Source organism: Octopus bimaculoides, chromosome 1 (genome assembly GCF_046866305.1).
Source record: "Octopus bimaculoides isolate indiv1 chromosome 1, ASM4686630v1, whole genome shotgun sequence".
NCBI classification, from domain to species: Eukaryota; Metazoa; Mollusca; class Cephalopoda; order Octopoda; family Octopodidae; genus Octopus; species Octopus bimaculoides.
In genome coordinates, this window is record NC_142928.1 from 20,940,388 (window position 1) to 20,964,257 (window position 23,870).

At 36.7% G+C, this 23,870-nt stretch overlaps 1 protein-coding gene across 2 annotated transcripts in view; it reads left to right on the forward strand.

The window, feature by feature from the left end:
- Positions 1 to 23,870, forward strand: part of LOC106873594 (uncharacterized) — a 699,525-nt gene that overhangs the window by 647,988 nt on the left and 27,667 nt on the right. For both annotated transcript variants that reach the window (XM_052965587.2, XM_089348962.1), the window contains exons 15-18: positions 4,645 to 4,881; positions 10,819 to 11,009; positions 19,272 to 19,478; positions 20,644 to 20,763. In XM_052965587.2, the coding sequence (XP_052821547.1) occupies positions 4,645 to 4,881; positions 10,819 to 11,009; positions 19,272 to 19,478; positions 20,644 to 20,763 (755 nt within the window). The remainder of the gene's footprint in view (positions 1 to 4,644; positions 4,882 to 10,818; positions 11,010 to 19,271; positions 19,479 to 20,643; positions 20,764 to 23,870) is intronic.

The window sequence follows — 23,870 nt, forward strand, 5'->3', positions numbered from 1 at the left end:
GAAATTACCATCAATGTAGTCAAAATGGCCAGGAAGGATATGAAAGCAAGGAAAGCAATAGGATCACAAGGGACAGTCACTGAGATGCTAAAAATATCTTGTGAAGTAAAACATGCACAAGTTGTCCGCTCTGTCAGTCAGGTAGTACTTAGAACAGGTCATCATCAACGTCTGGCATATGATCAGCTGAAAAAGAGGCAAAGGAGTTGTTTGAGAAAGAAGTAACTAAAGCTGCATCAAACAGATGGACCGAGCTATCGAAGTAACAGAAAGAATAACGCTACTATTGAGGAAGAAAATTAGCTTAGCTAACATACAGATGTGGTTTCTATCAAGACAGAGTACCTTTAGAATGTGTTGACTTGGAGAAGGTCTTTAACAGAGTGCCATATTCTATAGTCTAGTGCTAATGGCCTAGTTCTTGTCAGTGGATCAATGGAAGAATTAAAGAAGGAAAATTTAAACAAGGAAACAAGACCTAGAATTAAGAGGCCTCAAAATAAATCTAGCAAAGACATGTTTTAGTTATCAAAGAAAAAGATAGGATTGTTGTACCATCTGAGAAGTGATCATACTTGATGTACAGAAAAAGTGTAATAAAAATGTGTATTCCATGTAAAGTATGGCTGCACAACAGTTGCAGGGAGCTCAGACAGGCTGAGGCAGAAGGTTTTCATATGTAACAGATGTACAGTGGTAAGAGCAGCACCTAAGAAATATATTCTTTCAGGAGCGGTGAGCTGGTAGAATTGTTAGCACACTGGGTGAAATGCTTAGCTGTATTTCATCTGGCGTTACGTACTGAGTTCAAATTCCACTGAGGTCGACTTTGCTTTCACCCTTTCGGGGTCAATTAAATAAGTACCAGTTATGCACTGCGGTCGGTGTAATCAACTTAATCCCTTTGTATATCCTTGTTTGTCCACTCTATGCTTAGCCCCATGTGGGCAATAAAGAAATATATTCTTTCAAGTGTTTGGAGGCCTCTCCTGTAGTTGACAGCTTTTGTTATTGAGGTGAACCCAATAACCAGTGAGTATTCCAAAAACCTAGTAATCTGAGTCAGGTTGGAGTACAAGAAATTCATGTTGTTACTTTGCTTGCAACAAATTAATTCTTTCTCTAAGTGAAGAGTAGAGTATATTTTGCTTGAATATGAAGTGTAGTATTGCATAGTAGTGCAACATAGGCATAGAATGAGGAAGATATGCATTGGCTGGAAAGAAACAAGACAAGTGTGCACCACTAGCAGAAGACAAAAAAGGCTGAAAGGAAAACTCAGTGTAAAAGTAATCAAATATATTATTCAAGAGTGAAAAAGACTGTGATGGCACAGACATATGATGCATATAGAGGATGACAGTTCAGGAGAGAAGTACCAACTGATCCAAGCAGAAGGAAAAGGAGGAGGAGGAGGAGGAGGAGGAGGAGGAGGAGGAGGAGGAGGAGGAGGAGGAGGAGAACTAAGGAAGACATATAAAGAAGTAATAAAAGATGGTCTCAGGAGATTGAATTCTACAAAAGAAATGACAAAGGACTGCCACACATGATGAGGTGTTGTATTATAGAAGACCTGTCCAACCTTTGCATGGATGAAAAAACACAAACAAAATGGTGGTAGTAGTGGTAGTAGTGGTGGTGGTGGTGGTGGTGGTGCTGCTGCTGCTGTTGCTGCTGTTGCTGGTAGTGGCAGTGACAGCCATTGACATCTTCATCATCCTGCCATAAATAGATGTATTTCACCTATATGCCATCTAAAGAAAAAAAAAATATGTATTTCATATTGAATTTTACAAATACCTAAATTGTTGACTTTCTTTCATATTCCTTCTGTATTTCAAATAATTTTATCAGCAATTTCTCCTTATCTCCATGGAGAAATATCAAAATAACACTGACGATTGTATTAAATATAATTATTCTTATTTAATAAACTTTTACCTACATAGAAAACAAGTACATACAGACACTGCTGTTACTTTTAATAGTAGTGTTACTGGTATTATTGAGTGAGAGAGCAACACATGCCATCAAAGTGACACTGGGGTACAAATGTATTATTATTATTATTATTATTATTATTATTATTATTATTATTATTATTATTATCATTATCATTATCGTTATTATTATTTTTTATCATTATCATCATTATTATTATTATTATTATTATTATTATTATTATTATTATTATTATTATTATCATTATTATTATTATTAGTAGCAGTAGTAGTAGTAGTAGTAGTAGTAGTAGTAGTAGTAGTAGTAGTAGTAGTATTGATGATGATGTTTTTATAATTATTATTATTATTAATATTATTGTTATTATTACAGTAGCAAAGTGGCAGAAACAGTAGAATAACTGAAAAATTAACTACCTTGCAGTATTTAGTTATGACCTATTAGATTATAAGTTCAAATCCTGTCATAGCCAACTTTGCTTTTCCTCTTTCCAGGGGTTGATGAAAGAGTAGCAATCAAGCACTAGGGTCAATTTAATTGACTGCACTCTCCCCCACAAGTTTTAACATTGTACCTATGTTAGAAACAATTATTGAATAATAATAATAAAGCACCATCCAAACATGGCCAATGCCAATACCCCTTGACTGGCTCCCATGCCGGTGGCATGTAAAAAACACTCTCCGAACATGATCGATGCCAGTATCAGTGGTACGTAAAAAGCACCATCCGAACGTGGCTGATGCCAGTACCCTCTGACTGGCTCCTGTGCCAGTGGCACCTAAAAAGCACCCACTACACTCTCGGAGTGGTTGGTGTTAGGAAGGGCATCCAGCTGTAGAAACTTTGCCAGATCAGATTGGAACCTGGTGCAGCCATCTGGCTCTCCAGACCTCAGTCAAACCGTCCAACCCATACCAGCATGGAAAACGGACATTAAACGATGATGATGATGAATAACTCCTTTTACTACATATGCACAAGGTATGAGAATTTGGGGGAGGGGGCTAGTCAATTATATCGACCCCTGTGCTTGACTGGTACTTATTTCATTTGCCCCAAAAGAATGAAAGGTACAGTTGACCTCAGCAGAATTTGAACTTGGAACATAAAGAACTGAAACAAGTGCCACTAAGCATTTTGTCTGATACTTTAACAATTCTGCCAGCTTCCCACTATAATACTAATAATAATGAGCATAGTGGATTGGTAGAATTGTCAAAGTATCTGACAAAAGTCTATGCAGTATTAGTAATGGCTTTTTACATTTTGTGTTCAAATTCTGCTGTGGTCATTTTTTTACTTTTATTATTTTGTGGCTAATAAAATAAGTATCATTCAAATCATCATCATCATCATCATTTAACGTCCGCTTTCCATGCTGGCATGGGTTGGACGATTTAACTGGGGACTGACGAACCAGATAGCTACATCAGACTCCAGTCTGATCTCGCAGAGTTTCTACAGCTGGATGCCCTTCCTAACGCCAACCACTCTGAGAGTGTAGTGGGTGCTTTTTACGTGCCACCAACACGCGGGCCAGTCCGGCAGTACTGGCAACGGCCACACTCAAATGGTGTTTTTTACATGCCACCTGCACAGGAGTCAGTCCAATGTTTTGTTCACATGCCACCGGCACGAGTGCCAGTAAGGCAAAGCTGGAAATCCTTTTGACAGTTCCCTCACCACAAAACTTCTGGCCTTGTGCTTATGTAAGGAAAACTATTATTATTACAAATCAAAGTACCAAGCAAGCAATGTTGCTTTTCATCCTTTTGAGGTTGATAAAATAAAGTATCAGACAAGTGTTGGGATCATATTGACCAAACTCCTCTCCTCAAAACTGCTGGCCTTGTGCCTAAGTCAGATACCATTAAAGGTAGTTAGTGGGCAGAATTGTTAGAGCAATGGACAAAAATTCATGCAATATTTCTTCCAGTTCTTTACTTTCTGAGTTCAAATCCTGTGAAGATCAACTTTGCCTTTTGTCCTATCAGTGTTTCTTCTAACTCATGTTCTAAGTTCAAATTCTGCTGGGGCCAACTTTACCTTTCATCCTTCCAGGATGAATAAAATGAAGTACCAGTCAAATACTGGGGTTGATGCAATCAACTTACTCCTTCCATCAAAATTGCTGGCCCTCTGTCAAAATTAGAAAGGGTTATCCTTCATCCTGGTGGCAAATAATGACATCATCATCATCATCATCATCATCATTATTATTATTATTATTATTATTATTATTATTTATTTATTTATTCACTTAACTTCTAATTTATCTAAGTCACATCTCAGTTCCATCCCACAACTCCTTCCTCAACACATGAACTGTTCCAAGTATTGCTGCCAACTGAATACTCCCTATGAAATTTGGTATTTGCAGCTTTTGATGTCAGAATATTGCACTTTTTGAGATGGTCCCAAATGTACTGATCACAATAGGTACCACACTTACGTTTGAAGCTTTAAGGATTCTTCTCTCTCCCAATCCTAGGTCTTGGTTTCCAATTATTAGTATCATCATCGTCGTTATCATCATTGTTATTATTATTGATTTTATTATTGTTGTTTGATGACATCAGATATCATCGTCAGGTTGCACTATAATCACTGTATTTTCCGGTTGACTAATATTATTTTCTCTGAGTGCTTAACATACCTTCTGTAATTAATCTGTTTCAGGCAAGCCATCATGTACTCACTTTTAGAAAAGACTGAACCGAAGATTTTAGTGAAGGTCAACCACTCCATTGACTGCCTGGCTCTTGATAAAAAGCATCAGAAACTTTACTGGACGGGCTACAATAATATCACAGGTTTTATTGCTGAAATCAACCTTAAACACACAAACAAGCCTTACAAACAGTTGTTGGTCAACTTGGACTCACCCAGAGCTGTCACCATCCATTCTGATAAAAAGTAAATTTCAGTTTTTATTTTTCTTTAAACTTTTCTTTTAATGATGTTCACTCGGACAATGAGATTCAAGTGTGTGATTTCTGAAAAGTTTTATGCACACATAAAAGCACACTGACATACATACACACACACATCTATATATGTGTATATGTATTTCTTTACATATATGAATATATGTATTATTTTTGTGTGTGTGTGTGTGCAATCCATGCCAACATGCAAAGTGGACATTAAACAACGATGATGATGTGTGTGTGTATTTTATATATATGTATACACACATACATACATACAGGGTGCGATGAGTAAATTGTTGCCATTTTATATTTTTAATTTCGCGCATGTGCATTGTTTGTTTTCGATTTTGTCGACTACACAGTATAGTAGGGTCAGTTGGGCACCGTCTGTGAGAAAAACAGCCCCAATTTGGAAACGACATGCTGGACTGTTTGGCATTCATGCCGGAAGCTCCAATACAAACATTTCAGAGTGTTTGGGTGTCAATCTGAAGACAGAACATGTACCAAGAGTGATAAAAATCAAACATCCAGTCAACATCACGGTGTTTGGAGTAATCACTAGTGATAGAGATGTTGTGCCTCCATTCATCTTCTTACATGGCCTCAGACTCAACACGGAGATTTACATCAAGTCTCTGGGTCAAGTGGGTGGCTGCTGGAAGACCCTGTGTCCAGCAACAAGACTCTGCACCATGCCACATACACAGCAGAACCCAGTCATGACTGCCAGACAATTTCTGCAACCACACCATCCCTAACATCTGGCCACCTAACTCCCCAGACTGCTACTCCCTTGAGTATTATGTGTGGGGCACAGTTGAGCGAGAGACCCTCAAAACTCCTTGTAACACCAAAGATGAACTGAGGGCAAGGATTATGGCAGCATTCACCATCTTATACAAGGAGACCATCCAAAAGATTTGCAGGAGATTCGAAAGTCATCTGGAGGCTGTGGTTGAAGCCAATGGCAATTTTATTGAATTTACTCTTTAGTATTTCAAGATATTTTTATGTAATTTTGGTAAATATATCTGTTAAAGTGACATGTCAGTGTTATTTTCATTTTTGCGTAATTTAGACGACAGTTTATTCACTGCACCTTGTATATGTATATGTAGTATGTACACACACACACACATATCTATATATATATATATGTGTGTGTGTGTATCAATGTCCCAATGTGGAAGGCTTAACAATCGGTGAGAATTCTCAGTATGAAACCAATGGTAGTCTTGTTAACCCACAAATAAAGAATATTTATCCACCAAAGTGATGTTGAGCACACATTCTCACTGTTCGATATTAGCGTGTGCATACACATGCATGCGTGTACACACACACACTGGCGTGGCTTTTCTGACCACACAGTTTTGTTTTCAGTCCCACTTTGTGAGACCTTGAGTAAGTGTCTTCTACTATATTCTTGTGCTGACTAAAGTTTTTTGAGTGTATTTTGCTGATGGAAAGTGAAAGTTGTGTGTCTGTGTGCATGCATGCATGCAAGTATCACTGTCATGAAGTGGTGTTCTTCACTTGCAATCTTCCATGAAAGTATGTCTGGTCAGGTGAGTGTTGGCAACAGGAAAGGTATCTAGCCATAGGAGTTCTGCCTCAACAAATCCATCCAACCCATGCAAGCAAGGGTAAGTGGACATTAAAACTATAATGATGATTTCAACATGCATCCAACTGTGACCTGGTCACTGAGAGTAACCAGGTTATGGTTGGGTGACAATTGACCCAAAAATTAATCAAAAGTGAATTTAACAGTTCTTGCATGATTTTAAATGGCTAGAATGGCTCATCCATAATGTACATGCTTCAGTTTCAGCACATGATCTCATATCAGTTCATTAGATAAATATTCCTCTAATATATCTACAAAACACTTAACTGGTTTCAAATTCATATATTTTAAAATGTAAATAAATCTTCATATTCAGCTTCATTAATTTCTTCTATATTTCTTGTTTGGATTACTAATGATTTTTCTTTCTCTTTTGCTATAATATATAATATAATATAATATATTATATATATATATATATATATATATATATATATATATATATATATATATATATATATATTTATTTATTTATTTATTTATGTGTTTCAGCCAAGTGGCTGCGGTCATGCTGGTGCACCACCGTGATTTTCACGTTCCTTGCATGGCTCTTCTCCCCCACCTGACATGGTCCAATCAAGAGTTTTGATGGCACATCTGGTGTATAAGAGAATTTGACATAGCTGCCCTAAACTGCGTCTCATTACGAGCCATTGGTTCATCTGGTATCGTGGAGAGGAAAGCGTCAAGTTTTGTCTTGAAGACCTCCGCATCCATGTCTTGCATGTCTCTCAAATGTTTTGGCAGGACATTGAAGAGCTGAGGTCCTCTGAAACCGAGGCTGCTGCAGTATCTCATTCTTATGTGAGATGCAGTGGACGGTACCTTTGGCACCATGCAGTGGCGACCCGTGCGGGCATTCCTGTAGTACTTGATACCAAAGTTTGGCACCAGTCCTTCCAGTATTTTCCATATGTATATTATTACATATCTCTCCCGCCTGCGCTTCAGGGAGTAGAGACCTAGTGCCTTCAGTCGCTCCCTGTAGTTCATCTGTTGGACTGTGGCGATCTTTTTTATATAGTGCCGCTGAATTGCCTCGAGTTCTGCTGTCCGCTTAACACTGTGTGGTGACCACAACTGAGAGCAATAGTCTAGGCGGCTCAGAACAAATGTCTTCCATAGAGTCAACATGACTTTTTGATCCCTTGTACGGAATGTCCTCAGTATCCACCCTGCCAGTTGTCTGCACTTTGCTGTCAACTTGACAATGTGCATGTGAAATGATGCATCACTACACATGTTGATGCCCAGATCTCTTACTGTTTGTGGTTCTGGGATTGCAGTACCTCCAGGCCCTGTGTATGCCAGTTGGGAGATACTTGTGGTCTTGTAGCGCAGTACTTGAAATTTTTTTGCATTGAACTGCATATTATTTTGCTCTGCCCACTCATATATTGCATTTAGGTCATTCTGCAGGCTTACAATATCATCAGGATTCTTTATTGCCTGAGATATCTTTGTGTCATCAGCATAGCTAGTGACAGTGGCTCTCCGAGTGACCGTGGGCATGTCCAGAAGGGCCACTATGAACAGTAGTGGCCCCAGAACAGTTCCTTGTGGAACACCGCTCAATATTTGTGTTTCCCTACATAGTTCTGCATTGGCTGCAACTGTCTGACTTCTACCATTCAGGAAGTCATAACATATATATATATATATATATATATATATATATAACATATATATATATATATATATGGAGAGAGATTTCAATGAGAATTAAACTGACACATCTTTCTCTTCTAACCAAGTAACCATGTTAATGCTACAATAAATAGATATAGATGGTTTCATGTACAAATAAAGTGTTTATCAGCCAACAAAGTGTTTGTGATGTGATGTGTCCATCACATCATTTATCATGTAGTTTTAAAATAAACAACTATGCTAAACGCTACTGTGATTTTTTGTTTGTTTGTGTGTGTGTGTGTGTGTGTGTGTGTATGTGTGTGTGTGTGTGTGTGTGTGTAAGAGAGAGAGAGAAGGGGGTGCAATGAATATAATCCTTACAGACCGCCAACTTGTCAAACCGATGTAGCCAATGCTTAGCCTGAACCTCTACTGGTCAATGTCTGCAGGGGAAATGTGAACATGAATAAGCCAAAGGGGCCTTACAAAAGAGAGAATTCCATTAAATGTACTCAAAAAGTGGATGGTAATGGTATTAAGTAATGTGTTAGGCCTCTCCCCACTTTCCCACCAAAAAGAAAAGAAAGCATTAGACAGCATAAACTAATAAGAATTAACTCTAAATATATTGCATAAATACATTGTATAAATAACAGTTCAGAATGTTCATATATACATTAATAATCACTTTGCTTCAATAGTCAATTGAAACCTTTGATACATGACACCTCTACCTTGCAATGCCTTTCTAATATACTAACATATAAAAACACACTGTAAGTAAATACTATTATTATGTAAGGCCTAATTACAAATAAAGAAAGGCCTTTAAAAAAGAATTAACTGATATAACTGCCAGAAATATGGTACAAGTGAAACCAGAGACACAGTCTTTGAGGATACATTTGTACTTACAATGATAAGCAAAGCATTTTTGAACAATATAATTTAAAATCAGAATTTGTTATAAATTTGGCTTTTGTTCATATTATCATACTTTCTTGATAACATTTTTCTTGATTATCCAACTTGGAAAACTACCAATTTTCTGCATAAATTTTATATGCATAAGACTTTTCCTGTTTAAAAGACAAAGAAATTTATTGATAATAAATTTCCCTTTCATCATGTAAAATGCAAGTGTAAACAAGTAATATGCCATTGAACAGGATAAATAAATTGTTTATCCAGAGAGTGGAATTGAAAAAAACTCAGCAAACCATAAACATAATGTTTCAGGTATATTGAACCACCTATTCCAAAGTGTAACAAACCAAAATTATTATCATTAATATCAAAAGAATCATATTAACATAACAAATGGTGCTTACAGAAATCATTCATTGATACTTTCAGCTAATCCATATTTTTAAGTGCCTTTTCTTTAATTATTCTTTTTATTATGATGCTAAAATGTTGTTGTCGTATAAGTAGTTTAATTTTTTTTTTTTTGTTTAATTTAGTCTTAAGAAAGAGCTTGTGCTTATAGCCATTGCAGGCTTTCTGAGATTGGTGTGATTACTGCCATCAACACCCTTCTAGAACATTTGTATGTTGATGGCTGCAAGAAAGACATGTAACTGAGAGTGATTTGCAAGGGATCAAAGTTATGGAGGAAGTTACTGGACATAGTAATTAGTGTATGGACTGGGGTATGTGATCCACTATAGGTGACAAGATTGGGAGAGATGAGTTAAGAAGTATTTAGGTAGAGGTGGCATGGCACCAACCAGTTGTGGAGAACTGAGGTCATTGTAGTAGTTGTAAAAAAATGGGCAGAGATGAGCACATCTGTGGGCCAGAGGTTGGAATATATTGGTGAGTGGCCATTCAGTGTAGTTTGTTTTGTCATATTGAGGATATATGATCACTTGAAGATGTTGTTGTTGTTAAGGCTGCTCAACAAGAGCAGTGGTACAGCACAACTGAGGCAGTTATTCTGGTTGCAAAATTTTTAGAGGCACAAAATTTCAAAAGAAAACTATAAAATAGCAATAATGATTTTTAAAAACGGGTGTAGCCTTCCCAAGGTGCACTGATTCCCAGGCACTGGCTACCCACACAACTTGAATTGACTGGATGTTTGAAACTTCAAGGGCAAACATGGATATGAGAACAGCATTTTGGATGAGTTTTGGTTGGGCAATTTACATGCCATTCAGAATATGGCTCAATATCAAAAATGTTGCTCCATTAGAGCCACCAGAATTTGTAATGAATTTGAGGGTTCCTGTTTCATATCATTTGTGTTTAACAGGTGTACAATAAGGTTTTCTTGATGTGTATAGAGATTGAGTCTGTATTTGGATCATACCAGAGTTTTTAGTATGTGGCTCAGAGAGAGATCCATCAGTGCACACAACCCTGAAGTAAGATCTGCTGAAAGCCACCAATCCAAGAGACTGATTCTAGTTAAGAAGAATATTACAATATTAATAACACTCAAATTAAGCCAATTATCATAGATATAATCCAAGTCAGATAATAAACTTTAGTGAATTTCACAGTTTTAAATTAATGTCCTTTTTTCCTCTTTTGATTTTCTTATGGTGTGATAATTATAAATAAAGATACAAACATTCAATTGTAGTGTAACCATCACTAAATGCAAATCTAATTCAAATATAAATATTTTTGTTTGTTTTAAAAATTTAGTATTATATTTTGGAGTGAATATGGACTGAAATCTGGAAAAGCTGGTGTTTACCGATGCCACACAAACTGCCATCGACATAAGACAGTAATGGCAGAGAAACTACAGTGGCCCAACAGCCTGGTCATCCACAAAAATGAATTGTATGTTGCTGATGGTTTTCATGGTCGCATTTATGTCATGGATTTCAAAGGTCAGTTTATTGTCAATATGTCTTCTTCATGATTACATAAAAAAAAAAACTAATGTAATAAGAGTGAACCCTCCTACAGACATTCTCTTTGCTGTGCTTCTCTTGCCATTTAGTTCCAATCAAAGTTCACTGTGAGACGTTTCTTTTCAATCTGAGGATGAGAGGAAAAGCAGTGCCCAAAGCTTACATTTTCTTTTTTAGATTTTTTTTGTCAGTTCAGTTTTTGTATAAAACTTCCTTCCACCCCACTATTTCTGGATTGCCTTTCCTCTCTCTTCTTTCACATAGTCACTTAACCTGTTACATTTAACAGTAGAATTCCTGGCAAACCACACGTTACCATTTTACAACAAATTGAACTGTGCAATCCTGGATACAATGTCAAAAACTGGGATGATAATGGCTTAAATGCCTTGATCACCGGTCTACTGGATAAGGACTGGTCTAGGGCTAAACAAACAACAATAACAGCAACAATAACTTGCTGTTGTTATTGAGATTTCAGGAATTAATTTTCATTTTTACCAATAAGAGAGCTATTTCATGGGCATTTGACCAAATAGAAATAGTGACCTTAACCCTTACAAATTACCTCCTACCATCTTAAAAAGAAAGGAGACATTACACAATGTAGTCTCGAAGTTGAATATGAGAGGAATCAAATGTAATGTGCAAAAAATATTACTGCACTTGTATGGATATGTGATGCATAAGGAGGATGCTAGAAATACTAAATCCTTGAACTGGATGGAATCTGTGATAAAGGAGATTTAGGAAAACTCAAGAGAAAGAAATGACGACCGATCTTAAGAAGTCAAACCGGAAGAAGGAAATAAAAAGAACCATGATGATTGGCAACACATGGTGCTGGAAGTGAACCACCCACTGGTACAATATTGTTGTGAGGAGGGCAGCGAGCTGGCAGAATCATTAGCACGCCGGGCGAAACGCTTAGTAGTATTTCATCTGCCATTACGTTCCGAGTTCAAATTCTGCCAAGGTCAACTTTGCCTTTCATTCTTTCAGGGTCAGTTAAATAGTTACTAGTTTCACACTGGGGTCAATGTAATCAACTTAATCCCTTTGTCCTTATTTGTCCCCTCTATGTGGGCAATAAAGAAATAAATATTGTTGGTAAAAGAATGGGCAATAAAGAAATAAATATTGTTGTTGAAAGAATGGTAGTTGTTTTTCTCACCCATTACATGCCTATTAGCCTTTTTCTTCTGCCCACTCTGTTACCTTTTCTTCTATCAGTCACCCCCTGCCCTAGTCTCTGTTTCATGTTGTCTGTGTAATGAGGGATAGCATTTGATCTATCCATATCCAATCCCTCTACTTCTTTCCACCTTCATCTATCTACCACTGTACCTGCTTCCATTATAACATCTGCATAATGAAGAATAGTATTAGATCAGTCTTTATTCAGTACCCCTTGCCACAATCCCTCATGGGATTTTTCATTGTCTTTTACCACTCTCACCTTCACTCATCCCTATTGTTATTCCTCATTTGCTCTTTCTTACTACACCCCACCTTTAATGCTATCCTATCAGGCTTGCCATAGAGTTTTCTATTCAATCTCCTCATCAACAACCAATATGTTGCAATCAGTGTCTCCTCTTACCATCCTTTCACTCATATCACTCTACTCCTCCCTATCACACTCATATTCATACTTTCTCTTCTTTCACTGACATGGCCATCACCCACTTCTGTTCACACTTTCAGTCATGTCTACCTCGAAAAAGTGGAGACAACCTCGAACAGATAGATTTTTTAAGACTGGCAGAGTGCAAGGCAACCACTCTAGAAAGAGCAAGAGAAAAATAGCAATAGAAATGGGTATGGTTGAAAGAGGTAGATATCAATGAAGAATCGAATGAAGGAGACAGATGGTGAGTAGTAAAGGAAGAGGACAATAGAGGGATCTGAATAAGGACTGGTCTGAAGCTATTCTGCATTCTACCATGAGAAAATGCATCCATTACACTCTGCAAAGTGGTTGGCAATTGAAGGAAGATATTGTGGAATAGAGAGAACTTTAACCTCATTGGGGACATGAACAATCTGTCTAGTGCTTGTGCTTTGATAAAATGCATTCAGTACACTGAATAAGGGAGTGAGTATTAGAAAGGCTACCCAGCTGTAGAAAGTAGTCCAAAAAATGGAATATACAAGTAAGACAGTCCTCCAGCCCATTTAGAAGAGCATTAACTCTGAATACCAGCTAACTTGGACTGTTACCTCACATCCAACTCATGCCAACATGGTCAACATGTAAAATAGTGATGATAGCTATTACTATTATGCTTGCATGTTTGTATAGCTATGTACCTATGTTTCCACATTTGAGTTAATTACATACCTATATTTTGTACGTCTACCTACCTTTGCACGTTTGAATAACTATTTACCTATGTTTCTATATATGTATAGCATTGAATCTTATGTTTGTATTGATAATTATGTACATACATTTATATTTCTATGTAATTATGTGTCGATACATGTATGTTTGTAATGCAAAAGTAGCTGATGGTGCAGTGTTACTGTGTGTTTGAATGTGAAGATTTAAAATGGACAAATATACAGGAAATAAGTATTGCAATATTTAAAATATTGATTAAATTTTTCATTTGTATATTTTTAAAGTGGATAAAATTAAAACTTTAAATGGGGATTATTTTAAAGAGAATTAAATTCTTTCCTCGTGATAGATTTTAATAAAATAAGATTTCTCTTAAAAATAATAATAAATAATAACAATAACAACAACAACAACATCAGTATTAATAACAAGAAGAATGGTAATTGTAAGGCAGAATCATTAGTGAATCAGATGAAATTTTTAGCAGCATTTCTTCCAGCTCTTTACATTCTGAGTTCAAATTCTAACAAGGACCACTCTGCCTTTCATCCTTTCAGGATCAATAAAATAAGCACTAGTTATGTACTGGGGTCAATGTAATAGACTAGCCCCTCATTCCACAGAACTTGCTGGCCTTATGTCAAAATTTGAAATTGTTATCATCATCATTATTATTATTATTCATTATTAAGGCGACAAACTGGCAGAATCATTAGTGTGCTGTATAAAATGCTTAGCGGTATTTCGCCTGTTGCTACGTTCTGAGTTTAAATTCCATCGAGGTCAATTTTGTCTTTCATCCTTTTGGGGTCAATAAATTAAGTACCAGTGAAATACTGGGGTTGATGTAATCGACTTGTCCCATCCCCCAAAATTTCAGGCCTTGTGCCTATAGTAGAAAGGATTATTATTACTATTATTATTATCATTATTATTATTATTATTATTGTTGTTGTTGTTGTTGTTGTTTTATTTCTCAGAGTGCTCAGTCTTGTTTGTTCTGGTTTGTTCTGTGAGAGCAGGCAGCAGCCTGTTGTCAGAGGTCTCACAGGGTCTCTTTCCATGCATTATAATCTTTGATAATTGATTGTTAATTATTGTGGAAGACATCCAACATCTAAAAGCAGTCTTAAAATCCTAGCTGTCCCCAACAGAGCAGTTTTTTGAGCTTGCTCTGCTCTCATGTCAATTCTGATTTCTCTGAAATATTTCTTGAACTTGGTGGTTAGTGCTCTGAGTGCCCCTGCAGTTACTTGGATGACAAACACTCTCCTCATAGTTCACATTCTTGCAATTTCGTCCTTTAGTAGCCTGTACTTTTCAATCTTTTCTAGTTCTTTGTCATTTATGTGTGCATCCTCAAGTACTGCAATGTCTATAATCTTGGTTTCTAGTTTTCCTTTATCAACCACAACACTGTCTGGTCTCCAAGCATTAATTAGGGAGTCACATTGGATTGTAAAATCCCACTGTATCTTGTATTCATTGTTCCCAGGGACTCCTTCTGGTTCATGTTTGTACCATTTCCATGCTCTGTCCAGGCTGTACTTTTCACATAGTCTCCAGTGAACAAACTTAGCCACATTATCATGCCTCCTTTTGTAGTGTTTTTCTCCCAGCTTACTGCACACTCTCAAAGATTGTTTTGTTTATATGTGAGATTGTTATTATTATTATTATTATTATTATTATTATTATTATTATTATTATTATGCAAATAACATTGAAAAACTGTATACTTAAGACAAGAAGTTGGCAAGGGACTAGTATGTGTCAGAGAACAGTTTAAGAAAGTAGCTATTAATGTTGCCCAAATCATATCAATTCCCAAGAAAGCCTGTTGTTACTTATCTTCAATTCTTAAATTCTATCTTTTCATTTTATCTAGACAGGTAGTGTGTTAAATTTGATTTAGAGAAAATACAATCATATCCCACTTTCCTGGCTAAGACTCAGCAAAGTTGTTACATTATTCCACTCCTTCAATATAGTTATTGTCCCATGGTAGTGTGTGAGGTTTGAAGATGATACTACCCTACTGCAGTATTCAGATAGCAGAATCTTTCATAAATAGGATAAAGTATTCCAAAACTGCAATGTATGCTTGTTTTTTGTGTTGTTTATTGAAAGGACTACTGGTTGGATGTGAGCTAGATTATTGTTGTTGTCATCAACGTTGCTGTCATCACCATCAACCAGGAACTATGACCTTTTATTCAAAAATAGTCTCAGACTACAATACCTGTTATGTCCTTCCTTTTATTTAAAGACAATAGGGTATAACTTCAGTCTGTGCTCGACCCAAAGAGAAATACTGCAGAATGACATATCTCACAAACCAACCACACTTATTGATATCGTCCAGGAATCTCCACATTTCTGCACACTATCAGGCTTATGTCTCTTGCAGCATATAGATCTTATAATGATGATGATGATGACAATGACGATGATAACAATGGCAGTGGTTTATAATTAAGGCACAAGGCCAGCAATTTTGAGGGAAGACAATTAGTCAATGCTGTCAACCCCACTACATGACTGATAATTTTGGCCCTGGAGGAATGAGGGGGAAAGCCTACCTTGGGAAAAATTTGAACTCAGAATATAGTGCTGAAACTAGATACCACAAGGTATTTTGTCCAACTCGCTAGCAGTCTTGCCATTTAATAAAGATATTTTCCACTATAGGCACAAAGTCTGAAATTTTGTGGGAAGGGCTTAGTCAATTATATTGTCCCCAGTGCTTGATCAATACTTATTTCATTGACCCAAAAGGAGGAAAGGCAAAGACAACCTCAGCAGAATTTGAACTCAGAACACAAAGACTGACAAACTGTCACTAAGCATTTTATCTGACATGCAAACAATTCTGCCAGTACGCCACCTTAATAATAATAATGAGAATACTAATAATAATAATGGTTTCAAATTTTGGCACAAAGCCAGCAATTTCAGGGGAGGGGTTAAGTCAACTACATCAACCTCAGTGTTCAACTGGTAATTATGTTATCAATCCTGACAGGATCATGGCAGCATTTGAACACAGAATGTAAAGACAAGAAACACAGCTAAGCATTTTGTCCGGCTTGCAAACAATTCTGCCAGCACACCACCTTAATAATAATAATGATAATAATAATAATAATAATAATAATGATCCTTTCTGCTAAAGGCACAAGGCCTGAAATTTGGGAGGAGGAGAGTAGTTGATTACATCGATCCCAGTGTTTCACTGGTACTTAATTCATTGGCCCCAAAAGGATGAAAGGCAAAGTCGATCTTAGCAGAATTTGAACTCAGAACATGGCGATGGGCAAAAAACCACTAAGCATTTCGTCTAGCATGCTAATGATTCTGTCAGCTCACTGCCTTATAATAACAATAACAATAAATGCCCTGATGCAGTACCAGGCAGTGGCTCTCATGGCTTCTGATCTTAACTGATTGGAAGCGTTATCATGTACATTGTTTTGTCTTGGTATAAAAGATGGGTTACAGCAAATATTCTGCTCAGTATCACAGATTTGCTTTTCAGTTGTTTCACCTCAACCAGTTGAGCATGTCCCTTAGTGGCTGATGATATATGCACCTCTGATCACAAGCAGTAGTTGGGGGGACTATAGCTATGTGTTGAAAAGAATTCTTTGGGGTTTGGATAATTCACCTTTGGAAACATGGGTGTTTCGTTCAACATCCTTCAGCAACCCTTATTCAGGGACCTTTTGAGTGGGATAGGCTACTCAACCTGAAGAAAATTCTAATTGGGCCCCCACCTGCAAGGTCATGCACTGTTTATCTTGACATGAGATCACCGTGTCACACACATATGGTTATGTTGCATGTGCCTGGTGTACCCTTATCAGATGAGTAGTCATGATAGGTATACTGGGTCTTGTATATTTTACCCCAGTGTCACTTTGATGGCATGCATTGCTCTCTCACTCAGTATAAACAATGGCAACATTAACAAGCCCTCCTACTATTTCTGTTCATTCATTACATACCCTTTCCTTCTCCTCTCACTCTCCCTTTCCAATCCTTGCTCTCACTTCACTTATACCTCCCTGTAACTTGAATGTACCCCACTCCATCACATCGTTATTGTCTTCCCTCTCCCTTCTCTCTCTCTCTCGCTCTTCTTTCTCCTCTCACTCTCTCGCTCTTCTTTCTCCTCTCACTCTCTCTCCTTCTGAGGTAGTCATATATCTCCTTTACTGCAAGATGACAATCTCTGTCCCCTTACTCATACTCTAGCCTCTCATCTGACCAAAAACTGCTTCTGTCAATACTACTCCCCCACTCATTTGAGGGATCTTGTCTCACAAGTCACTCAGTGACCTCACTGCTGCTGGCACCTCTTAAAAAGAACATAGTGCACTTTATAAAGTGGTTGGTGTTAAGAAGGACAACCAGCTGTAGAAACTATGCCAAAGCAGACAGTAGAGCTTGGTGTGATCTTCTGACTTGCCAGCTCCTGTCAAACCGTTCAACCCATGCCAATATGGAAAATGGACGTTAAATGATTATGGCGGTGGTGATGGTGGTGGTGGTGGTACTGCTGCTGCTGCTGGGTGGTAGTGGTGCTGGTGGTGGTGGTGGTGGTGGTGCTGCTGCTGCTGCTGCTGCTGCTGAGTGGTGGTGGTGCTGGTGGCGGCATTGGCGGCGGCAGTTATTATTATTATCATTATTATTATTATAGTTATGTGGAAACATGTGAAAATAAATCTTTAATCTCTTTAGCATTTCTAGAAAGATTTCAGTAATGAGCAGCTGATTATTTACTGAGATAAGTAGAGATGAATAAACAAGTTTTATAGCTGAGATTATTCCTCTGACACACAACATACAAACTTCTGTCGATGTGAATTAATTCCAGCTGAAGTAACCATAGTTTTCAACTTTTCCGAAAATGCAAACAAAGCATTGGAAAGGATTTGTGTACAGAGTCTTAACCAGTCCATTTAACTGAATACTTCTTGTCAAATTAATAGCCACTATGGAAAATGATTAGTGATATGAAAGACATTTAGCTGTAAAAGGTATTGTGGTTAAGAAGCTCATTTTGCAATCACATAGTTTCAGGTTCAGTCTCATTGCGCTACACCTTGGGCATGTATCTGCTACTATAGCCCTGGACCAACCAAAGCCTAGTGAGTGAGTTTGGTAGATAGAAACTGTGTTGGCGAGCTAGCAGAAACGTTAGCATGCAGGGTGAAATGCTTAGCGGTATTTCGTCTGCTGTTATATTCTGAGTTCAAATTCCGCCATGGTCGACTTTGCCTTTCATCCTTTCGGGCTCGATAAATTAAGTGCCAGTTACGCACTGGGGTCGATGTGATCGACTTAATCCCTTTGTCTGTCCTTGTTTGTCCCCTCTGTGTTTAGCCCCTTGTGGGCAATAAAGAAATAAGAAACTGTGTAGAAGCCGGTTGTATATGTGTGTCTTTGCATTTGTTTTTTTCCCCAACCACAGCTTGACAACTGGTTTTGGCTTGTATGTATACCCTGTAACTTAGCAATTCAGCAGAAGAGACCAGACTAAAACAATATGTACTGGGGTCAGTATTTGTTGAAGGAAACCCTTCAAGACAGGGCCCCATCATGGTTGCAGTCCAATGACTAAAATATTTATAAGCGTTAACTAGTTTTTGTGTGTGCCTGATGAACGAGAACCATGATGGGTAGCACATGCTGGGAGACCCATCCAACCAACGTCTGCATGAACAAATAGACATGGTGGTGGTGGTGATAATGATGAGGACTACTACTACTACTCTCACCACATTGCTATATTTTTGAAGTTCAGTCAGAGATTTTCTTTTCAGATTCTGCTTCTAAATTTGATTGACATGATTAGAACTGCATCCATTCTTTATTCTTACATTCAGGTGGCAAAAGAAGAGAACTCTTGTATTTATCCAAGAGTATGGATCACATTTTCGGCCTTCAAATCTATGAACACTTGCTGTTCTACAGTCGCTGGTATGAACCAAGTGTCCACATGGTTGACATGATAACTGGTAAAGATGAAATATTTATTGATCACCTCACTCAGCCAACTGCTATCGTAGTTCACCATCCGTCCAATATAAACGGTAAGTAATCATTACTCTGTAAGTCCTCTGATACTCATGTTAGGGAATGAAATTAAGTTAAAACTCCTTTACTTGTGAGGTTCAATAATAAATAACAATAGAAGATTATTACACAGTTTTCAAATGTTCTGAAAGATTCCATAATTCTTCAACTACCTGCATGACCGTACTCCGACACACACTCCCATCAACACATGCTCCTACATGCATACAGTGTATTTATCTATTGCCTATAGTTAATATAAAGTGTTGGGGGTTAATACGTAGAGAAGCTAAGTTATACCTTATTCACCACACATGTTTATATCAGCCTAATTCTATCACAGCAGAATGGCTAACCTCTTCTGTTATACCAAGCTGACAGTATTAATTTTGACAGTTCTGTCATATAGTGGCTTCAGCACTTTTGGTGAACCTTACATAGAAAACATTAGGTTATATAAATCGTTCTTCACAGCCAATAACCACCAATACTAACACTCTTAACATCACAACCAATTATATTTACTTATTTTTGCAGAGGGAAAAAAAAAATTACTAAATAATAACGGTTTAACAGCTTCTGCTTCTTTTACAGAACACATTAAATCAGTATTGTTCCTCGGACCCTCAGGGAATGTACTTACTTCTGATGTTTCTTGCCACAGGTTTCCTTCATATCATTTCCATATCCTTCAGTCTTACAGCCTCAGGTTACTAATCTATCTTCTCACAACAATAAATTACTTTTACCAATGATCTACCAACTTGAGATTTACCAAAATCTTTTATGCTTACTTTCACAATCCAGCAACAGCAACATCTTTTGCAGTTTTATTTCACCTTATTCTTCAGTCTTTAATAGTATAGAGCAGAGATAAGCTTCCAGTGAGCCAAGTCTATAACCTGGTTTTGATCTTTGGCTTTACCTCACATCACTACCTTACAAAGGCATGAACATCATGCAATCTCATCTCCCCTGCCTAATAAATCTGAGAAGTAAATAATAAATGAAAATCAATAATTACTCTAAGACTGTTCGATCATAGTGTACATGAAACATTTTTTTTTTTCTGGATGCCATCAGCAACAGACCAAAACTAACATAACCCATCACCACCATCACCAGTCTTGATATAATTACATCCATTTTCTGGTCTCCAAACTCTCATTCTTATGCTTTCAGAGAGCAGTTTTTGCAACACAGATAAAAATGACTGCAAAGGTATGTGTGTCCCAGTGCCACATAACTATCACTGTACCTGTGACCCTGGATATCAATTAACTGAAGAGAAATGTATAAAATGTAAGTTATCTTTCTGCCATTTCCACATCAAGCTGTTTCTTTTCATTTTATATAGTTTAGTTTTGCATTTCAGAAATTATTTCTCATTTGTTAAACAGATGTAAATATTTTGATGTCTGGGATGAGTTAATGTTAATACAGCTATAATTGCTCAGACTATTAATCTCATGTTTAGAGACGAAATATTATTACATGCATCAATAGATTAAAGTGTTACTTCACTTGGTTTTAAAATTAAAGTTCCCTAGATCACATCTGGTCCAAGTACTGTGTACATTTGCTGAAGAATGAAAGAATGAAATGTATTGTAACTGCTAAAGATAAAATTAATGCTCATAAAAATTATAATTATATTAAACAAAACGTTTGTGTTGATACACAAACTGAGCATAAAAATATAAGAGAACTGTCTAGGCCATCAGGCATTCACATTTTCATGTTCTAACTGTATATTTGCATAAAGATACTCCATCTAACAAATAAACACATATCTAATGTTCAGTCCTAGTTTACTATTCAATAATAGGAATTAAAATTTTTAATTATTTCTCAAAAGAAACCGTAAATAATATTTGACTAGCAAAGAAGACTGTGATGTATGTTCAGATGATATAAAGTCTGTCAATTAATGCTCTGAGGAGGAGAATGGAGACAAACTCATTACCTCATCAGGTCCCTGCTCTTGATTATTTGGTGAGACTACTACTGTCAGCTAATGTTTAATTGTATATATCGAAAGCTGGGTATCAGAGTAAAAAATGAGGGGACTACCAGAAGAATGTCATTTGAGAAGAGAAGGGTAAGAATATGTAACAGAGTTGAGTCAGTTGATAAATTTGACTGATAATGCGACACAAAAGAGTTGAAAGTTAATGCAACAGAAACTGCCCTTGCTATAACCAAGTTCACTCTCAGTGTAATAGGGTTGACCTTCAATGTCTAGAATTAACCCTCAATGACACAAACCTAACTGTTTATGTAACACAGTTGACTGTCAATGTAATGCAATCTTCTATACTATGACTGAGTTGAATGTCAATGGAACAAAATTAACTCTTAATGTAACAGAGTTAATAGTCAACATAACAGAGTTGACTATCAATATAATATAACTGATTGTCAATGAAACAAAGTTGAACATCAGTATATAATTGACTATCAAAATAACTGAATCAATCTTACATTAATGTCACAGATTAATGTGAATGGGGAGTTTTTCTTCTTTTTTTTTTTTTCTTAGAAGCATCATTTAGGATTTCATATATTAGAAAAATACCCAAATGTTTAGAAGAGTTTGTACAATCATTTGAATCCTTTTCCATCCATGGATGTGTAATATCAGTGTGCATAATAGACAGAGTGTAAGTACCTTGAGAGAAAAGTTGAACCTAAGAAGCATCAGTTGTGGTGTGCAAGAGAGACGATTGCGTTGGTATGGTCATGTGGCGAGAATGGACAAGGATAGCTGTGTCAAAAAGTGCTACACCCTAGCAGTGGAGGGAACCTGTGGAAGAGGTAGGCCCAGGAAGACCTGGGATGAGGTGGTGAGTCAAGACTTTCAAACATTGGGCATCACCGAGGCGATGACTTCTGACCGAGACCTTTACTTTATATTTTGTAAAAAGAAATTGGTATTCACCATTTTCGAAACAATAAGGTATTATGTGTGAATTTTCTGGGGTTTTTTTCATCAGCTAAGACATCAGGCTAACCAAAACCTTGAGAGTAGGTTTGGTAGGAGGAAACTGAAAGAAGCCCATTATATATATATATATATATATATATATATATATACACACATATGTGTGTGTGTGTATGTATATATGTATATGTCTGCATATGTGTCTGTATGTCTTTGTCGTGATATCTCATAATTGTTGTAAATAAGCTCACCATCATACAAGTGGTCAAGTGGTGTGCTTCATTTCCAGTCTTCCATGGAAACGTGGCCATGGGGAAATATTATCTTACTTGGAAACAGGCGAGAGTTGGCAGCAGGAAGGGCATCCTGCTGTAGAAAATATGCCTCAACAAATTCCATTTGACCCATGCAAGCATAGAAAAGTATATGTTCAAACAATGATGAAAATGTTGATATAACTAATTTTTCTCACTGAAACCATTTTTGTTTCGTTGAAAGCATTATAAAAATTAAGGTGGTGGTGGTGGTGGTTGTCCACGGAATATAGATATGGGTTTGTGAATTTTAGAAAATCACATAAGGCAGTGTTTTTCAATCTTTCTTACCCCATGCCCCACTTCAGTTTCCTAATAGAAGATCTTGCACCTCCTCTATAACCAGACAAAATACACGCGTGCGCACACACACACACACACATACACATACTGTTTCCAAAATGGAGGCAAACATCTTTCTCCATATGATCGGCTTGAAAAATTGTTAAGACACTGGGATATTTTCCTACTTTTCTTAACATGAAACCAATGATAGCCTTAATTCACAAATAAAGAAATTATATCCACTAATGCAGTGTTGAGCACTCATTTCCATCGTTTGATATTTATGTACATATATATATATTATTGTGTCTGGGGAGAGTCATTCTGTTCTGATGCCTCATTAATTAACATACTCACCAGTTCGATTTCCACTCATTTACTTATTTATTTTTTCTAAAATTTTCATTGTTTCTTGCAACCTCTTCAATAGTCGTTGACTCTGTCCAGAGATAGTCAATGACTATTGAAGAGGTTGCAAGAAGCAACAAAAATTTTAGAAAAAATAAATAAGTAAATGAGTGGAAATCGAACTGGTGAGTATGTTAATTAATGAGGCATCAGAACAGAATGACTCTCCCCAGACAATAAAATATGCATCAACACACGAATTCACATAAAGAATCTTGCAAACCAAATACAAAAACTATATATATATAATAATAATAATAATAATAATAATAATAATAATAATAATAATAATAGGGATAAAATCCAAAATTACAGGTAAAAACTCAATTAAAATCAATTTATTAAAAATTAAAATTAAATTAAGTTTCACAGTATAAAATATATAATTTCCCTAAAACTATAGGCCACAATCTGGCATATACAGGTGCTTACAATTATCAAGTATTACCTCTAAAATT